The sequence below is a fragment of the Monomorium pharaonis genome, chromosome 8 (assembly GCF_013373865.1).
Source record: "Monomorium pharaonis isolate MP-MQ-018 chromosome 8, ASM1337386v2, whole genome shotgun sequence".
In the NCBI taxonomy this organism is placed as follows: Eukaryota; Metazoa; Arthropoda; class Insecta; order Hymenoptera; family Formicidae; genus Monomorium; species Monomorium pharaonis.
Window position 1 is genome coordinate 5,506,796 of NC_050474.1, and position 17,213 is coordinate 5,524,008.

A 17,213-nucleotide genomic window follows, 5' to 3' on the forward strand; every position below is an offset into this window, starting at 1 on the left:
GTTATGTCGAGTTACGAGGACATAACCCGCCTCTCTTTCGTCCCTGTCTCGCTCTCGTCTCTCTCTCTCTCCCGTCCTTCCCCCTTTAATTTACTCGCGCTCTTTCGCTCTTTGGCTCGGGCCGCGATAAATGTTACGGGCCACCATAAAGCATATCGCTATTTCGCTAAAGGGCGCCTGGATATTACGCGAAACGCGCGCGTCCGACACCGAGCGAGAGCGGAGCTCCGCGCGCGATAATACACAATAGAAATACCGCGGCGCCGCCCGGGAAGATTTCAGGGATGAAAGCGGAACGGCGTGGGATTATTAAGATGCCTGCTTGCTCGCTTGCTCGGTGCCTCCTGGCTGCTGTTCAGGCTGCTGAATTCACCGCTTTAATCCGATACGCGCTACCATCTCCTTTTATTTCCCGACCGTAGTGGGTCAGCACGCGATCTCGACCTGCCTTGCCTTTGCATTTCGTGGTTTCATCGCGTGCATAAACTCGGATAATTTGTAATTCTCTTTTATTGTAATTATTATCGTATCCGAGATTGTTTAACAAATATTTTAAAAAAGCAAAAAGGAACTGCGGAATTAATGCGCAACTTTCAAACAACTTATTCGAAATATATCTTTAAAGGTGTAATTTTATTTATTTCGAGACTAGAAGCTGTTAAAAGTACAAGATAATTCTTAAATTACTTCACATTTTTCTAAGCAAGTTTATATAAAAGAAAATAAAATAAATTGTAGATTTAAATCTAAAATATAGTAATTTTTTATCCGTTGAAATTAGAGATACAACAATGGAATAATATATTTAGCGATTATACGATCAATTTCTCACGATTAGTAACTCGCACCAAGCTACAGCAATTATGTACATGTATAACATTTCGAACAATTGATCGAATGTTCATCAATAATATATTCTTTAAGCCATGCACTCGTAAATGCATATGCAATATTGAATTTTGAATGTGATTTGTTTATTAAATTCTAAAGTTATATAATAACGAGAATTCAGGTCAAACAAATTGTATAGTCTTCTGCCCTTTTTTTTAAATTTAATTGACTGAAGTACCTCGCGATTATTTGAGTTACTGAATTTGTGATTTAATTCACCGTATGTGAATAAGCGTTGTTTATTATTAAGGAGCATGAGAGAAAGAGAATTAATGGCCAATACATTTATTGTATTAATATATAATTACTTAATTTTTTACTTGTGTTCAACATTGTGTTCTAATTTGAATTGTGCATTTATATGTTACAGATCAACGACATAGTTTATAACTTCGCCGTTGCACGTCGTATCGGTGAGTAACAAATAAATTTCTATTTTAATTTAAAGTAATGGAGCTGGAAAAGCTGTGTTACATATATGTACATCACATACAATGTAGATGCATACACGTATCAAATTGAAAAGATACAACGTTACGGATAAATATGGAATTTCATAAATTCATTGCCTCAAGATAGATAGAATAAATAGGTTAGACAACACATAACTTCTTGGAACAAGAATATTGTAAAATAGTCTATTTATTGTGTATACGAGGATGTACTCAGAGATTATAAAATAGAACTTAAAATATTATATCATTCAATTAAATATATTTTAGTGTCTTATTTCATGATTTTGTTATACAAGACATATTTATGATTCCAAATTCGTTGGTCTGTTTCGAAAATATATATAAATAGTTAGACGTATAATATAATATAAGATGTATATTATATAAATATAAGACCTATTTCACAGATAGAATAAAGGATGATTAATGAATTGATAATGTGATTTTTATAAAAAGAACATTGTCTTATCTTTATTAATATTTAGCACATGCAAATGTGAGAGCAATTATTTTATATTTAGCAAATATTATCTAGCCAAATAATTTATTTAAAAGTTATTTTCTTATTATTCTTGTAATACACAATTCTTCCTTATTTTTTTCTAGCCCATCTATATTTATTAATAAATTGACTTTACATTGCACATTAATGCAAGGTCTAATAAATATTTTGTTGTGAATCAGAGTATGCATGAAAGCATATTATCGACCTAAATATGTGGTATGCTACCATACAATATCAAGGAGCAAAATTTTGAAAGTTATCGTGGTTTCGATATCTTTGTATCAGGATTTCCACTCTAATTAATCTCTGGAGTATTGAAGTATTATAGGGTGATTGCGGGAGAAATTCCAGATAATATTATATAGAAATAACATAATAAATCTAACACAAAACAAAACGTGTAATCCGAAGGAAAATGGTGTATGTGTATTACTTTTTGAATATAAAATTGATATTATTTTTTAAAATACCTTACGCGGTCTTTGACACTCAAGCACGTCCTTAGAGGCCAACCTCCCCCCCGGGCACATGTCTAAAGTGCCTATTATGCTGAGCCACCGCCGGTTGTCCGGGAGATACAGAGTGTCTTTGAAGTACCCGGGCAAACCGGTACAGCGGCTTTAAGGCTTAAGACTTTGGGCAAGATAAGTCAGAAGTTGGACTCGCGCGCGGTACATGTCCGGAAGTGCTTCGTTAAAAGTTATAGCTAACGACGCGACATCGCGACTTAACTGTCGAAGTATATGTAATTAACTGGGTTAAGGGAAAATTATCAAGGAGGCATTAAGGGACGGAAATGAAATTATGAATGATACGTCGTTATATGGCCCTCGCTAATTAAGTTAAAGATAAATTGAAAGAGGAAGAAATTGGCAATAAAATTGAGAATTTGAGAGAAGTTGAACAAAGTTTTAACGCGCTATAATATTCACTGTTCTATACTTTGATAAAAAGATACGTACAGTTATGTTTTTCTGCAAATGGATAACTTTATTTTAACTTGAAATATTCTTGAAATAACTTTAATTTCTCACTTAGGATTAAAAAAAGAAGGTAAACAAACTTTCTCGACTTCTCGACCAGTTCCGATACAGCGGTATCGCGGAAGCTCGCAGCGGTTTGCAAGATTATCGGGTTTTACGGGGTGAAGGAGGAGGGGGGAGGGAGGCACACCGACTGGGGAATAACAGGAGCAAACGCACGCGAAATGCGATAATTAGCGTTCTGGATTTGTGTACGGGAATCTAACAGAATTACGGTGTATCGGGGATTGAAATTGCGTGTCACGTGGATTCGCTAATTTGCGGGTACGCTAAAGATCGTTTGCAACGGAGCTTAACCGGTCCGTGTCCGCCGTTAAATTTCCTCGTCACGTCTGTTTTCCTTCCTCCGTGCCCGCCTGAAAATTGTCGTAATTCCATTCGCGGGATAATGCCAGATCCGTGTGTAACGATTATCTGGCCTCTGTATTATCTGATCGCCCCTACGAGTATACCGTTACCGATGATTAAACCCGCGTCTTCGGCGAAACGAATCCTCTAGCGTTATTTTTCATAAAATTACACGCTGCTTCGCCATAGCTTGTTATACGAATCATTAGCGCATTTCTAGAAATAATTATGACGGATGAATGAAAATGAGGGTTATTACTTGTGCGGATAATGTTTCGTGAATTAAATTATTTGCATTGCTCCGCGAATGAAATTTATCTATTATCATTGTTAACCATCACTGGGTTATATTTAATTTAATTGATCGGTTTTTGATTACGCGCGATATTTACGGGACCTAATTTCAGGCGCTGTGTAATTCACGCGGCGTGAGTTATTATTGCCGCTGTTATACATCCGCTGACGTATATACGCCCGTTCAAGTAGCATTGTCGGCCGTATCCATTTCCACCCAAAATTTCCCTCTCTCGCAGCCTGATATATTCAGCGTATCGCAGTTTAAGCTCGAATTGAAGCGGTTTACTGGTAAATTGTGTTTATTATCGCCGATAATTGCGGCCGCGTTTCTTGTGTAATAAACTAGGAATCGGCCATCTGAAAATCGAGATCCTTAGACGACGGCTTTTAAGAGAGAGCGCCGACTTCATTCATAATTGATCGCGCGGCAACTGGGATTCATCCATAAATGCTCTTCGGCAACTGAGATTCATTTCAATCGGCTACTTAAAGTTAACTGCGCGGAAGGGTATTGTCTCTCTTTTAAGATCCCCCGCGTCTTATCTTAAAACCATGCTCCACTTGAATTCTCCTTCACGAGGCATGAAATATATTTTGTAATAAGGAGACGAATTTTATCGTATATATTATTTTATAGCTACGAAACATGAGGAAATTCGTGTGTTACACAGTAATTAATCAACATATAATCGTGAAATTTAAGAAGACAATATTTATCACGGCTGATCTTATTATCGATATGATATGTAATTAAATTTTTTCGTAACAATTTACAATTTGACAATTCTTTTATGAGTTAGAAAAGATTAGTCAGAAAAAGAAGATCTCGAAAACTTGTATACTTTACTTATTTGCGTGCTTGTCACGCTCCAATTTTTTATTCGTCGGGACGAAAACCCGACACGTTCCCGGGATGTCAGATCGGCGCGGCTCTCACGTTCGCTTCGACGTATTGGCAAGGCACGTGTCGGAAGCCGTAGAAACTTTCGATTAGGTAATCTTAAGGTCGCCCTCAGGGCTTCCCTCTCATCGTCCTAAAATAATAACGGCGACGGCGCCCGCAGCACACAGCCATCGTGTGCCTCCAGCCGCGCGATTACGCCTCGAAACTTGACGCCTGCTGCTTGCGCTTAGAAACGGGATGGAGCCCTCGAAATTCATCGCGGTACCACTTCTATCGCAATCCTGCGGGTATTATAAATAAGTGGGATAAAGGAAGCCGACCGCGTATGACGAGATTACAGGTCAATGCTTAACATTCCAAACTTAACGTCAAATTATGCCGCTGGAAATTCACACAATGTTCTTTTCCTAAATTACATTTTCAACTCTCTTTAAAGAAATAATTTCAAAGGGTTTTATTATTATTATATTGTTATATACCCTTTTTATTAAACATGTATGTGTGTATGCATTTTGCGAGATACATATGTTATATCACTAATAATAATAATAATGATGATAATAATTGTTTAGGATATATCGTATTGATAATAATCATTTAGCATGTATTCCAATAATTATACTCCAGAATTACTCACTGATCTTTAGCATTTGTAGCGCCGAATTAAATGCCATTCAGCGCACGTGGGACACGACTAAACGCTAAACGCTAAAATTAGTATTAATCACAAGCCCCTGCTCGGGCCCAAATGTTAATTAGGATAAATTAACGTTATTCGATGAATCACCGGTCGCGATTGTATCAGTCGCAATAGTTGTTAATGCTAAACTCGAACAACCGTAATCGAAATGGTTACAGGACACGCATGCTGCGCCAGAGAGGAAGAAAAATGAGAGGTTTTATAATCGTGAATCACTTAAAAAACAATTTGTTCTAATTGTCGAAGTATTTGTCTAATTAAATTTTATCCACGAACAGGATGGGAAAGGGGAGGGGGAGAATTTTTTTCCTTTCCATCGACATTCTAACAATTACATTCGGATAATTCGGACTAATAGCATTTCTGTTCCGGTTAATAGGTTAATAGAGAGCTTCGTTTCGAGAGTGCCACTTAGCTTACGTCTGCCGTTTATTAAGGTATAATAGAAAAATTGTCTTTTTTCTCTCTCGCCGGCTTTCGTAATATGGAGCAGGCGTGGGCTATCTTTATCGCTGTGACCGACCGGCTGTGATATTAATATTCTGAAGCGTAAAATTAAAATGCGAGTTAACGAACGTGAATGCACGCGATGTTCGGAGTACTTTTTAATTTATATTTTAAATTGTTATTTCAAACTGAGGAATGTTCCTTTGTGGGTTTTAATATATTGGTACAACGTCATGCATTTTTTAAACGTGCACGTAGGTATGAACGTATATCTTAAAAATTGCCGCAGCGTACATTTTTAATTTTTGTAATGATATAACGTATCCACGGAGCTGTAAGCGAGCATTAATGCAAGGGGCATAAATGTTGCGGTTTAACCCTTTAACGATACAATGCATGCAGTATACACGCGGTTGTTGTTCGTAATATCACGAATGTAGCTGGTTAAGAGCTTTTACCACGTATTATAAGCTCGCTGGCCTTCCGCTCCCATGAAGGCGTTGCTTTCATTAAGTAATTATAATTCCGGATATGGAAAGCTTAATGCGTTATTGATCGCCTATTATGTATATCATCGTATACTTTATTTAAATTACATCATTTAATACATCAAAAGAAATTGTATTTTTTTAAATATAATTTATGATATTATCCGGTAATTACATTAATTTTATCGGTATAATTTACATCAGAGTCAAGCGGTAGATACAGCGTTATTCTTAAATAACCTCTGGAAGTCTTTAAAATTTATATTTTTTATAGAAAAGGTTTTTTTTCTCGTATTTTGCATTATTTTTTTTTATGAAGAAATAAGAATTCCTCGATATCGTGACAACTTGGAAGAAATGCTCCTTCACTATTCGAGTGCAAGCAGCCCGTTGGTAGCCGCGTACAGAACCGAGTGCGATATATCGGAGATCAGACAAGGTTCGATGAAGACTGCTGGGAGCCCGGGCCTCTGGATATAGCGACGCGGTGGTAGTAACGCCACGCTGCCGGTGAATGGTCTTTGCCATAATTTAGCCGGCGAGGTTTAATAAGGCATGCCGTAGCTCAAGCCTGCTCCGGGCGAAGTGTCAATATGTCCGGGCCGCTGAGTGATATACTTCCGGTCTTCTTCGCGAAATTGAAGAGTCTCCTAGGGAGACCTCCGGAGTCGAGTCTCGCCTCGCCTCGCCTTCAAATTGTCACCTATCACCTTTCAAAGTGGGGGACTAGGCTCGCTTGCGCTTCCCCTTGCGCTCGTCTCGCTCGATCCGCGCCGCGCCGGGGATACGGACAACGCGATCGGGCTAACGACTTTGAAACTCCATTAGTCCTCCCGGACTAGCGCCGTACATGTCCTCCTCCCCCTCCCCCCTAATCGTCTTACGGTCACGTTAATTGTCCCCGCGACCGATCAAATATTTTATTTTAATTGATACCGGTAGATAAGTCGACTTACGAAGTGCCCTTTAAACAAACACCTCATTCGATCGAGCATCCGTTGATTTAAAAAAAAAAATGACGTAAAAGTACTACAAAAGTGGCTCTTCAATTTTTAATTAAAGATTATTTTTACCTTCTCGAAAGATTACTTTTTTCCATGGAAAGAACGATTCTGCTGAAACATCTAAAAATTTAGCTTGGAACAAATCTGAAAGTTTTTTGCAGCATACCTTCGGCACGTTTTACTTTTTATCGCCACGCTTGAACGTAGGCTACATGATTATTTTGATAGTCCAACAAAATTATTTTCAGATCTGTGTCTGTATAATTAAATTTTTAGCACAACTGTTCTTTATCATTTCGTTAAAAAGTATTTTTTTGTGCACTTGCACTTTTACGTATTTTATTTTATCTCGTAATTTAAGATGAATGTCGAACTACTAGACATCCTTTTAATTATAATCCAAATGAATTCTCTTATACGAGGAGAGATTACTCCGCTCTAAAGGGATGCTCTCTCTCTCTCTCTCTCTAAGAAAGCAACGCTTAATGTACGAGCGAGCATCTCGGCGTTTTTTACCCGGTCTTATGTGGAACAACCTTTTTTCGAAGCTGAAAATAAACCCAGTTGCGTAAGATAGCGGAAGTCCGTTGGACCACCGTGTATGTCGGTGGACTTGTCGGGGATATAAATCTTGTATGAGCCGGGGTATAAATAGATGGAAGGCGCGTTTCGGAGTGTTTCGAAGTAGCGTTCTCCGGCCTTGTGATAAAAACAATGAGCCGGCTAATGCGCATAGCGTAATAGTTGGTAGTACGGAGGCGCGAAACAAAGGGCGGCTTGTCAGCGGCTAGTTTGAAATTCAACCGCATCCCATGCACGGATTTGGGAATATGAGAATGAGGCGCGCGCGCGCGCGCGCCCGTAAGCCGCCTGTGAAACCGCCAGCGACCGTGGTACGCGCGGCACACAAAAGCAAGGGAAGAGGCCTCGGGAGAGAAGATCTTACGTTTTCCGGAAGACAGAGAAGATGGTGAGACGATTTAAGCTTTGTCCACGAAAGAAGCATTAATCTCCCTGTCGCCGGGCCCCGGCGTTGCCCGGCGAATGTGAATTTTAGATTCCACCGATGCGTCACTTTGTAAATTGATATCGTCTTCCCACGAGTCGACGTTCACATTCATTTATTCGCATTGAACTGTGTAAAAAAGAGAGAGAGAGAGAGAGAGAGAAAGAGACAGGGAGGGAGGTCAATATGCTCGTCAGAGGAATATTAATTTTCGAAAATACTTGTGATCCTTGAATTTTTAACGGGACGAAAGTTGAACGTTTCGCGACTAATGCAGCGGGGCGGCGTTTCAAATAAATTGCCAATAAACGTGTGTAAAGCAAACGTGGGTAGCGCCGTAAAAGGAATTAATCTACTACGCAATTGAAAACCAGCGCGGGCTGATAAAAGTAATGGAACGGAGATACGTGTATCTTTTACAAGCGGTTATGATCATGACAACTAAATTTATTGCTCGTAACGGGTACGATTATCGCGTCATAAAGGCGCACAAAGGACTCCGATACTCCTGACAGCTCCATGCGTGAGCTAAATCGCAACTGCGTATGCAAGTCCATATGGAACCCATCTGTTCTCATCAAGCAGTGTATCTGCATTTGTGTTCGCTGAAAACACCGGCCGACCAAGCGAGCTGTTGGTCGACCGGCCGGCCGGTCGGCCGCTCAGCTCTGAATCATCGATAACTCGCGTTTCTCCTCGAAACCGCCGTCTCTCTCTCTCTCTCTCTCCCTTTCTCTCTCGATCTGCAAGCAGCTTCTGTCCGCGGCCGTTCTTCTGTCGTTGACGGCTTATGCAATGTCGGAAACTGATCGAATTCATTGGGGCGCGTAATAATGTTTCGTTAGGTCGAGTAAGTTCGTTTACTCTGCCCTATATCTATCCGCGCGAGCGGCGGCTCGTATCGATTAGTCCGCTTCAACTCGCATCCGAGCGCGCGGACGGTCTTTGTTGCTCCCCCCCCCCTTCCCCTCCCCCTCTTTATCCCGCGTTTATTCTAAGGTCGTCGTTATTATGAGACTGCAATTTCGATTTAATCGTTAAATTAGATCGCTGAATTAAAATCGGCGCTCCCTCTCCCGTCAGGCGGTAAACAATAGATGTTGCGACTCACTCAGTTCGTTACGCCGCACTCCTCTCTGCTCTCCTTGTATGCACGCTTTGTTTTAATATTATTAATTTATACGGGAAAATCGCTGTTCCTTTTTAGCACACAGTTTACCGAAACTTATATTTTTTGTGTATTTTTAATTTTATACGCGTAGTAAAAAATTTTGCGTTAATTTTTGATACGAGATGAATATATTTAAAAAACAAACACGGTTCTTCGGTGAAATTTTTATATTTATAATGTATAAAATTAACACGTACATGTTATTCGCTTACCTTAAAGAACTTAAATTTTAGAACTACATTATTCTTGTATAATTTTATTTTCTCCTAAATTGTATTTTAAAAATTATTGAATGTCAATACAAAATATTCAACACAATTAATCTAAATTAACATTCGAATATCTGAAAAATTCAACATAAAAATTTTAATCAGAACACAAACACATGTTTCTTTTCTTTACTGTGGATTTTATTCATACTTAAAGTATATCAAAACTTTGAAAATACATGGCGAGAGAATGGATACGACATCCTTTATTCGCGTTAAATTTGACGCGGCAGAATTATGAGATATAATTCACCCGTTAAATTTCGCGAACGACGTTACTATCGCTTCCGAGAGAATAGTACGGAGCTTCACCTTTTTTCAAGAATGTTTAATAAGAAGCTACGGTTGGGAAAGGAAACGCCGACTCCGAGAGATGTTCTCGCACGCGATGTCTCACAAGAGTTGCCGGGTAGGTTCTTTAGCAGAGCTTTCCAGGTTTAATACGATCCTGCGAGAACCTCTCTCTGGAGACTTTCATTAGGGAGATTTACAGGAGGCTGCGAAGAATCCTATTGGACTCTCTCTCTCTCCTTTACCCTCTCTCTTCCTCTCTCCCGGTAAATCACACGTCGTAAACGGCGCGGAATTTGTGCTAGTTATAAAAGCAAAATTGATATAGTTAACCGGGGCGAGTCAGTTTTTCATTTTTTTTTTATTCTGCTAAATTATTCCATCCCCAAGACGTTTATGTTGAGTAATATTATGCAATATAATTTACGTGAATCTTTTTCAAATTGGCAATTATTTGTTATCATTTCTAATTAGCAAATAAATCTATATGCCGTGATTCTAGTAAACAAAGAGCTTCTATAAAAAAAAATAGCTAAAATTGCCATTATTAGTAACAAAATGAAATGTTTGTTACTCAATAAAAAAGAATACTGGGTACGTCGAGTGCTATCACAATTGGGAAGATTCTTTCGAATAAAAATGTTGCTCGATTTAAGATTATTGGAGCTCACCGAGTTCACTCCGGTAGCTTATTCCGATTTCAATTCCCGAGTTCGCCCGACGCAATAGGGAATAAGCGTGTACGACACGGGTCCCGGAAAAAGACTTCGCAGCGTTTCGTACTTTCGTAACGGGCGCAAACGTCTGCTGTGGGCGACGCTGAAGGCGCACCGACGACGACGACGACGACGACGACGACGACAACGACGAGGGTGCGAGCAGACGAGAGATAGGACGCGCCGACATATTTATTTGATGGGGTCTGATACCCTAATCGATTTTCAATATTCCATACGGGTGTTCCGTAGGGCGCTAGCGTTGCCGGCAGCAGCAGCAGCAGCAGCAGCACCACCACCACCACCACCACCACCACCACCTCCGTTGTCCCGGAGTCTATACATAGTTGTGCCACGGCGGAATGCACGCGCACGTTGGCAAACGCGTGCGCTTGCTACTTGCGTCCGCCCTGTGTGTAGCCGGGGACAACGAAATGATATATTCGCGGGGATTGAAATTATGGTGTTACGCGATAACAGCCTACCCCCGGCTAGATTACGTACGAAGGGCGCGGTGCAATTATATGCCGCGCCACGTGCGGAACGAATTGGGCAAGGCGAGCCAAAAGAGAGACCGTAGAGAGGCAGAATAGGTGACTCGTGAAAGGAAGTGAAAGGAAATTTCGGGGCCTCTTTGAGGTTGAATACCTAATCTTCGAGATAAAAAATCAAGCTCTCCTTCCTCTTTAAATTCCCTCTTTCCTTTAGTTTTTTTTTTTGTATTTATTTGAATCTTCCTTTTTATTTAAGGATGTATGTGCCACGTCTCAAAGTATTGTCAAAAATTTTTTAATTTCATAGATTCTGTGTTACTATGCCCGAGTATTTGTGCAAAGATGAACATAGTTTTCTGGCTTAAAAATTATTTAACTTTTTGCTCGCTTTTGATTCTTACGCAGAATCGCGTTTTGTATTTGCAAATTTGATGAGGCAATAGCATTACGAGTTAAATTTGCATGCATTAAAATAAAATTCTAATAAACGTTTGTGCAAAAGTTCATTCGAATTCACTTACTTGAGACGTTCAAAAGTTATTCACTTATAAAAAAAATATATTTTTAGGGCTACAGTTCGGATATTCACAGCCAAAATTTTTCGTCGTCGATTAAAAGGAAATAGGAATGCATCAGGGAAACTTGAAGTTTTTAAATTCCAATGGCTTTTACTTTAACTACGGTGTTGTAGAGCCACAATATCCTTAATTCAAGAGTGTTCTTCAATTTAATTTAAATGGAGATTGATTTTAGTGCTATTGCTACACGAACGCGTCGTTATTGTTATTTCGTTGGAACGTGGCTTTTATTATTCCGTTCGTGCATTCTGTTTCCGTATCGCGGCGCGTTCTAAAAATCACATAACTCCGCGGACGTTTACGGGATCTCCGATTCTCCCTTTAAACTTCGAGCGGGCTTAAAAATTCCGAGGCCGCGGAATACACGCGCATGAATCACTGCCGCGCGTAGCGCGCCTATAATTCCGCGGAACATAATACTTTTATCGGACGCTTTTACGACGGGCTCTACCTTTCGTCCTCGCAATTTTATTATCTGAAGAACTGCGACGTTTCTCCGATTACCTGGAGTAGACGACGATCGATTTTGAATTTCATGAGTTGCCCCTGGTTGTAGCGCGCGCGCGTGAAACCGCCGAAGATACAAGCGTGCGGTTTCGCAAAACCGTAGCCCTTTGTCGGCGAATCCACGATGAATAACGCGAATTCAGCTGTATGCACTTCCGATAGAGCTTAACACCCGGATGTTACGCAAATTCCTCTGCACGTGCGCAAGGTATTCCCGTGTGAAGAAAAAGAAAGGATCTATTTCGTCCGTTTAAGAAAATTGTGTGTAAAACACTTCACGATTTTGCATTTAATCGAAATCAGATCTCGAGTTAATGCTAATAAGTTACCGAGGCGGTCACGTCGTTCTTCCTCTCTCTCTCTCCCGTTATTATAACAAAATCCTGAGAAATGCGTAAAACTCGAAGGAAATATCAATGTGGGAATAAAATGCGCGGAAATATAATAGCGGTATCTCGAACAAAGGTATATTGTTTTCCGTCCGTTACCAGGGGGAAATTAGAGGAAAAAGAGCACGCGACTTGAAAGAAGAAAACGTCAACGCGATCCCCCGGATATAAAATGCTCGACGTAATAACTTCTACAGCGACTACGTTAGTGCCCGACGAGAGCGAGAGATAGAGAGAGAGAGAGAGAGAGAGAGACGGTTCGGCGGATAAGCCGCGTGCCCCATTAATAATCTATTTAAATGGGCTAAGCGAAAACGCGCGGCGACGGCGGCGGCGGCGGCGACGTCATCGGAATACGTAATCCCGTGTCTCCCTTGACTCTCGTCCCGAAACACAGAAACGTAGCGCAAATGCAAAGTAGACAACACGTGCGCACTTCCGGTATCCGCCCGCCCGCATGTGTCTAATGTAGCGCGATCGCGCGGACCGCGGAACGGTGGCCGTGCGTGTCAGACCGGCATTGTAAACAGCTTAAAATAGCGTTGACGTTCTTCCTCCTCGCCGTTCGAGCGTTCCGCGCGCCTCGAAGCTGCGCCTCGCGTGCGATTTACTTCGCGGCTTTTCATCCCGCGCTCCCTCTCGCTTCTCTCCGTCGATTCGACAAATTTTCGACGTCGACACAGCGAGCAACCGCATGCTTTTTATCCACCCGACGACAACGACAACGACGACGACGACGACGACGACGATGGCTCCCGGCGTTTCTTCCTCTTCTTGCCTCTCGCGCTGGTCGTGCTGGTCGTTTTACTGTCGCTCGTAACAAGAGTAATAGCACCCGTGCTCGTTGTCTGAGCGCCATACAGTCCTGCGGATTGTTAACCCCGGTGAACTTATTTTTACACAATTTCGTGCCAGCGCCGCTTAAGACGCTCGTAACGCGCGTAAAGCCAAGGACGAGTTCACTTTTCGTGCGATGGTTTCAAGAGCTTTTTGTATACCATCAGTATCTTGACGTAAATAAACTTCGAAGAATGGCGAGCGGGGGAGTGCTTAGCTTTACGATGGAAATATTTCTGGCGGAAATATCAATCGAAAATTAAAATTATGTTTTCGTGTTTGGAAAATCTGTTGTTAAAGGTGAAATTTAATTTTCTCTAGTGACAGGCGTTAAACATATCATGCGTTTAGATTTCGCAAAGAGGGATTTCCAGGCGAAAAAATTACAGATGCAGGGTCATGTAACTCTTTCTTAGAGCAGGAATGTAAAAAGTGAAAGATTTCTCTATTGATAAAAATTTTCACTTTCACGTTTCCGTCCTGGGAAGAAAGTTACACGACCGCCAACTCCGAGCACAGCGGATTTTCTTAGGTTGAAGCTGTCTGCGAGTTGTAATTGCCGTATATTCAAGTTTAATTAAATTTAATAACAATTCGCTTTGTGATAAATCCTCACGGCAACTGTTATAAACTGCTAAGTTTCTCACAATTCTGTTGCAGTGCGTTGCCTCGCGACGCGATTAGTATTTCGAAACAGAGAGAGAAAGCGGCAGCATCTCAAGTATGCGGAAGCATACATAGATAAGAGAAATAAATTAAGTTTATAAACTGGGAGGGAAGGGAATGATCTAGATTCGATGTGCGTCTAAAAATACTTTATATTCAGATAGATCCTCGTCGCGATAAATGATTTTATAAATTCACCTGGATGTAATCACAACAAGGCACATTCAAGAATTTATGCATTTAACTTAAATGCACAAATTTCAATTCGAGCATTTATATAGTTCATTGAAATATATAAATACTTGAATAGACAAAATTTAATTTAGTGGGAAAATTTAGTCCAAATTAACATTTTTTTCTCAGTGTAAGATTATAACCGGCGTATTATTGGTTGCAATTAATCTTATTCATATTTTGTACAATTCGCTCTTAACTTACGACTTAAACGACACTCGACAACTTAATTATTAGAAATTAACGGAAATTGCTTGATAAGGAATATTAATTTATAAAAGTCATCGTTAGTTCTAATTAATAACTCTCTCGCAAGATAAAAAATATTATACAAGCGTGCAGAATTATAAAATCTTATCCTGTCCATCTTACATGATAAGATTTTTTCATCGAGAATGGACGTACTTCTCGGAGATGCGAAATATTCTCCCGGGGAACGTTTTAGATTTTTTTGAAAGAAAAATTCGCCGAGGCTAATATTTGCGTCTGTGCAATTTTCTTTCTTCATCAGCGAAATTAAAAACCAGGCGCGTTTTTCACGAGATTGCGAGAAGACGTTTCACAAGTTGCGTCACCCGGGGCGGAGAGATCCAAGCATCGCTCCTAAAGGTCTCTAAGGTCAGAAGTTTTGATCTCGCGACGCGCTCAATCACGCCGCGCTTATACGACAAATTGCGTTCTCCGCGGGCATGCACGTCGCGACATCGGCGCTCAACTCCGGCGCAATATCTCCGCTCCGACGAGTCGTCGTCGTCGTCGTCGTCGTCGTACCCAGCATCTTTCGGGGACGCGAGAAGGAGGGAAGGGGAGAGAGAATACGACCACTCTAAAACCGCCGGATTTTCTCGTAAAAACCCACCCTTAAAGGCGGGCCCTGGTGGCATTAGCGAAATGCCGGTAAGAGCCGCGACAGCCGTCGTACGACGGCCGTCACCTCTCAGTTTAATGTCAATCCTCAAATGTCACGTAACCATCCACCGCTACTTGGCTCCCGTGTCCTTATCGTCTGCGCGAGGCTCCCAGGGGGGCTCTCGCGGGAATAGCGTTTCGACACGGCACATTGTGCCTCCGGTCTTCCTTCCCCCCCCCCTCCCCTCTACCCTTCGACCGCGACCCCGAAAACTTTCGGTTTCCTTCGGTAGCTCGTTATTCCCCGGGCGCGGCACTCCGCTCCGCTAATTGGATATGTATTTGGCCGTACGTCCCTGCATAGGACAGGCACTATCGCTTCCCGCGCGCCAACATGGCCGCGGGCCGGCTTGTTTGTACGGCAGTTTATCTTTTCATCGGACAATATTTCTGACAGTCTCCGGGCAACTGAAATATATCGTGTCGTTAAATCACGATTTTCGGCCGCCTTTCACCCCCGTAAATTGCGGCTACCCCCCCCCCGATAAAATAAATCGAACGCTGTACGAATTTAGCGAAAGTGTGATAAGAGAATCGTGCGGCTTATCATTTTCCATCTATTGAGGCAATTTTATATATACGGCAACAGGATACATTTTCCTCGCTGTTAAATATCACGAAATCAGATTGAAATCAATTTTTTTGTGTCGCACTATACGTAACTTTGTTGTTTTTAGTTAAATTAACGATATAATATAACGGCGAGCAGCGGCGAGAGACACGGGGATGATTTTCAAATGATTCAAATCGAGTATAATTTGATATCACGAGTTTAACAGCTAAATGTTGATTTAGAACCAGGAAAGTCAACGTTTCCCCGGACTGATTTATATACGTCAGGAGAGACGTATTACAATTAAATTCGGCAAATTGAAACCTCAGCAAAAGAGTCACGCCACACAACTGCCAACCGCCGTTGAAATTAAGTTCAAAAGATCTCGCGTTTCGTCGCGCGGAACGAAGTGACGCATCGACAAGCAGCGATATCAACAGGGGCGCAATCAACATTAAATGCAAACATGTAACGCATAACTCGCCCGAAATTCCGCTAATATGACGAGGCATTTTCAAAATTGCCACTCGCACGCTGGCGCGGCATTGCTCGCGTGCGCCGCATATCGCTCGTACGTTCGCGCTGCTGTTAGCAACATCGCCCTTTTCTATTTATGTATACATCGCCGTACGGGAATAGCTTTCTGATTCTCACGTGTACGCAATCTGGCGAACCTATTGCAGCTGGAAAGTTATATTTGTCCGCAATTGGAGCTGCGCCTTCTTCTCCCTCCACCCCCGCTAAACCTGCCCCCACTTGTTTTTAAACGCGGACGGACTCTCTCTCTCTCTCTCTCTCTCTCTCTCTCTTTCTCTCTCTTGAGTCGGAAACTAACATCTGCTTTTTTTATCGTTTTAACGATCTCGCGCGATGCATCATTATTGATTCAGAGTTTCCGAGAGAGCAGGAAATATCGTCATCGCTTATCGTTTCTCGAAAAAAAAAAAAAGAGAGAGAGAAATCTAAATCTGAGAAAATCGTAAAGCTGACTCGAGTGACTAAACTTTCGAAGGTTTCGATCATCGAATCGGTTACTTTCCGCGGCACCGTCGAATCTCTATTTTTCTCCGTCTCGAGCGTGTGGTCCTGATTAAAGGTAGCACATTTCCCTTCTTGGCCGTGTCAGTTTCAGCCCGGATATAAATACTACGTGAAGGACGGTGTATTGCGAGAACAGGCGGTTTATTTAGTAAGCAAGATATGAAAATCCGTGCAAGTGACGATTCGGATGCGAATCGAATAAACAGTTTCTCTGGACATGACAGGCTTATGCACGCGCACGTGCAACTGCGAATGCAGTCCGCGTGCGCGTACACGCACAACCTTGTGTAATTGAAACGCCGGGAAATGATGTAGAGACGTTGCTGTACCGCATATATACGGGAATAACCGTGCACGGGAATATGATTTTAGATGCGCGTCTAACGTTTGATAAATAGATGGGAAGGTACAAATACAAAACAATTCTCGATTGAGGCCACGTCATTTTTTTATAACAATAGAAAACAATT

General features: G+C 41.4%; 1 protein-coding gene across 1 annotated transcript in view; it reads left to right on the forward strand.

Moving 5' to 3' along the window:
* LOC105834882 overlaps positions 1-17,213 on the forward strand; it is a 105,228-nt gene that overhangs the window by 73,335 nt on the left and 14,680 nt on the right. Inside the window, exon 4 of the mRNA XM_036291571.1 lies at positions 1,262-1,304. Within this exon, the coding sequence (XP_036147464.1) occupies positions 1,262-1,304 (43 nt within the window). The remainder of the gene's footprint in view (positions 1-1,261; positions 1,305-17,213) is intronic.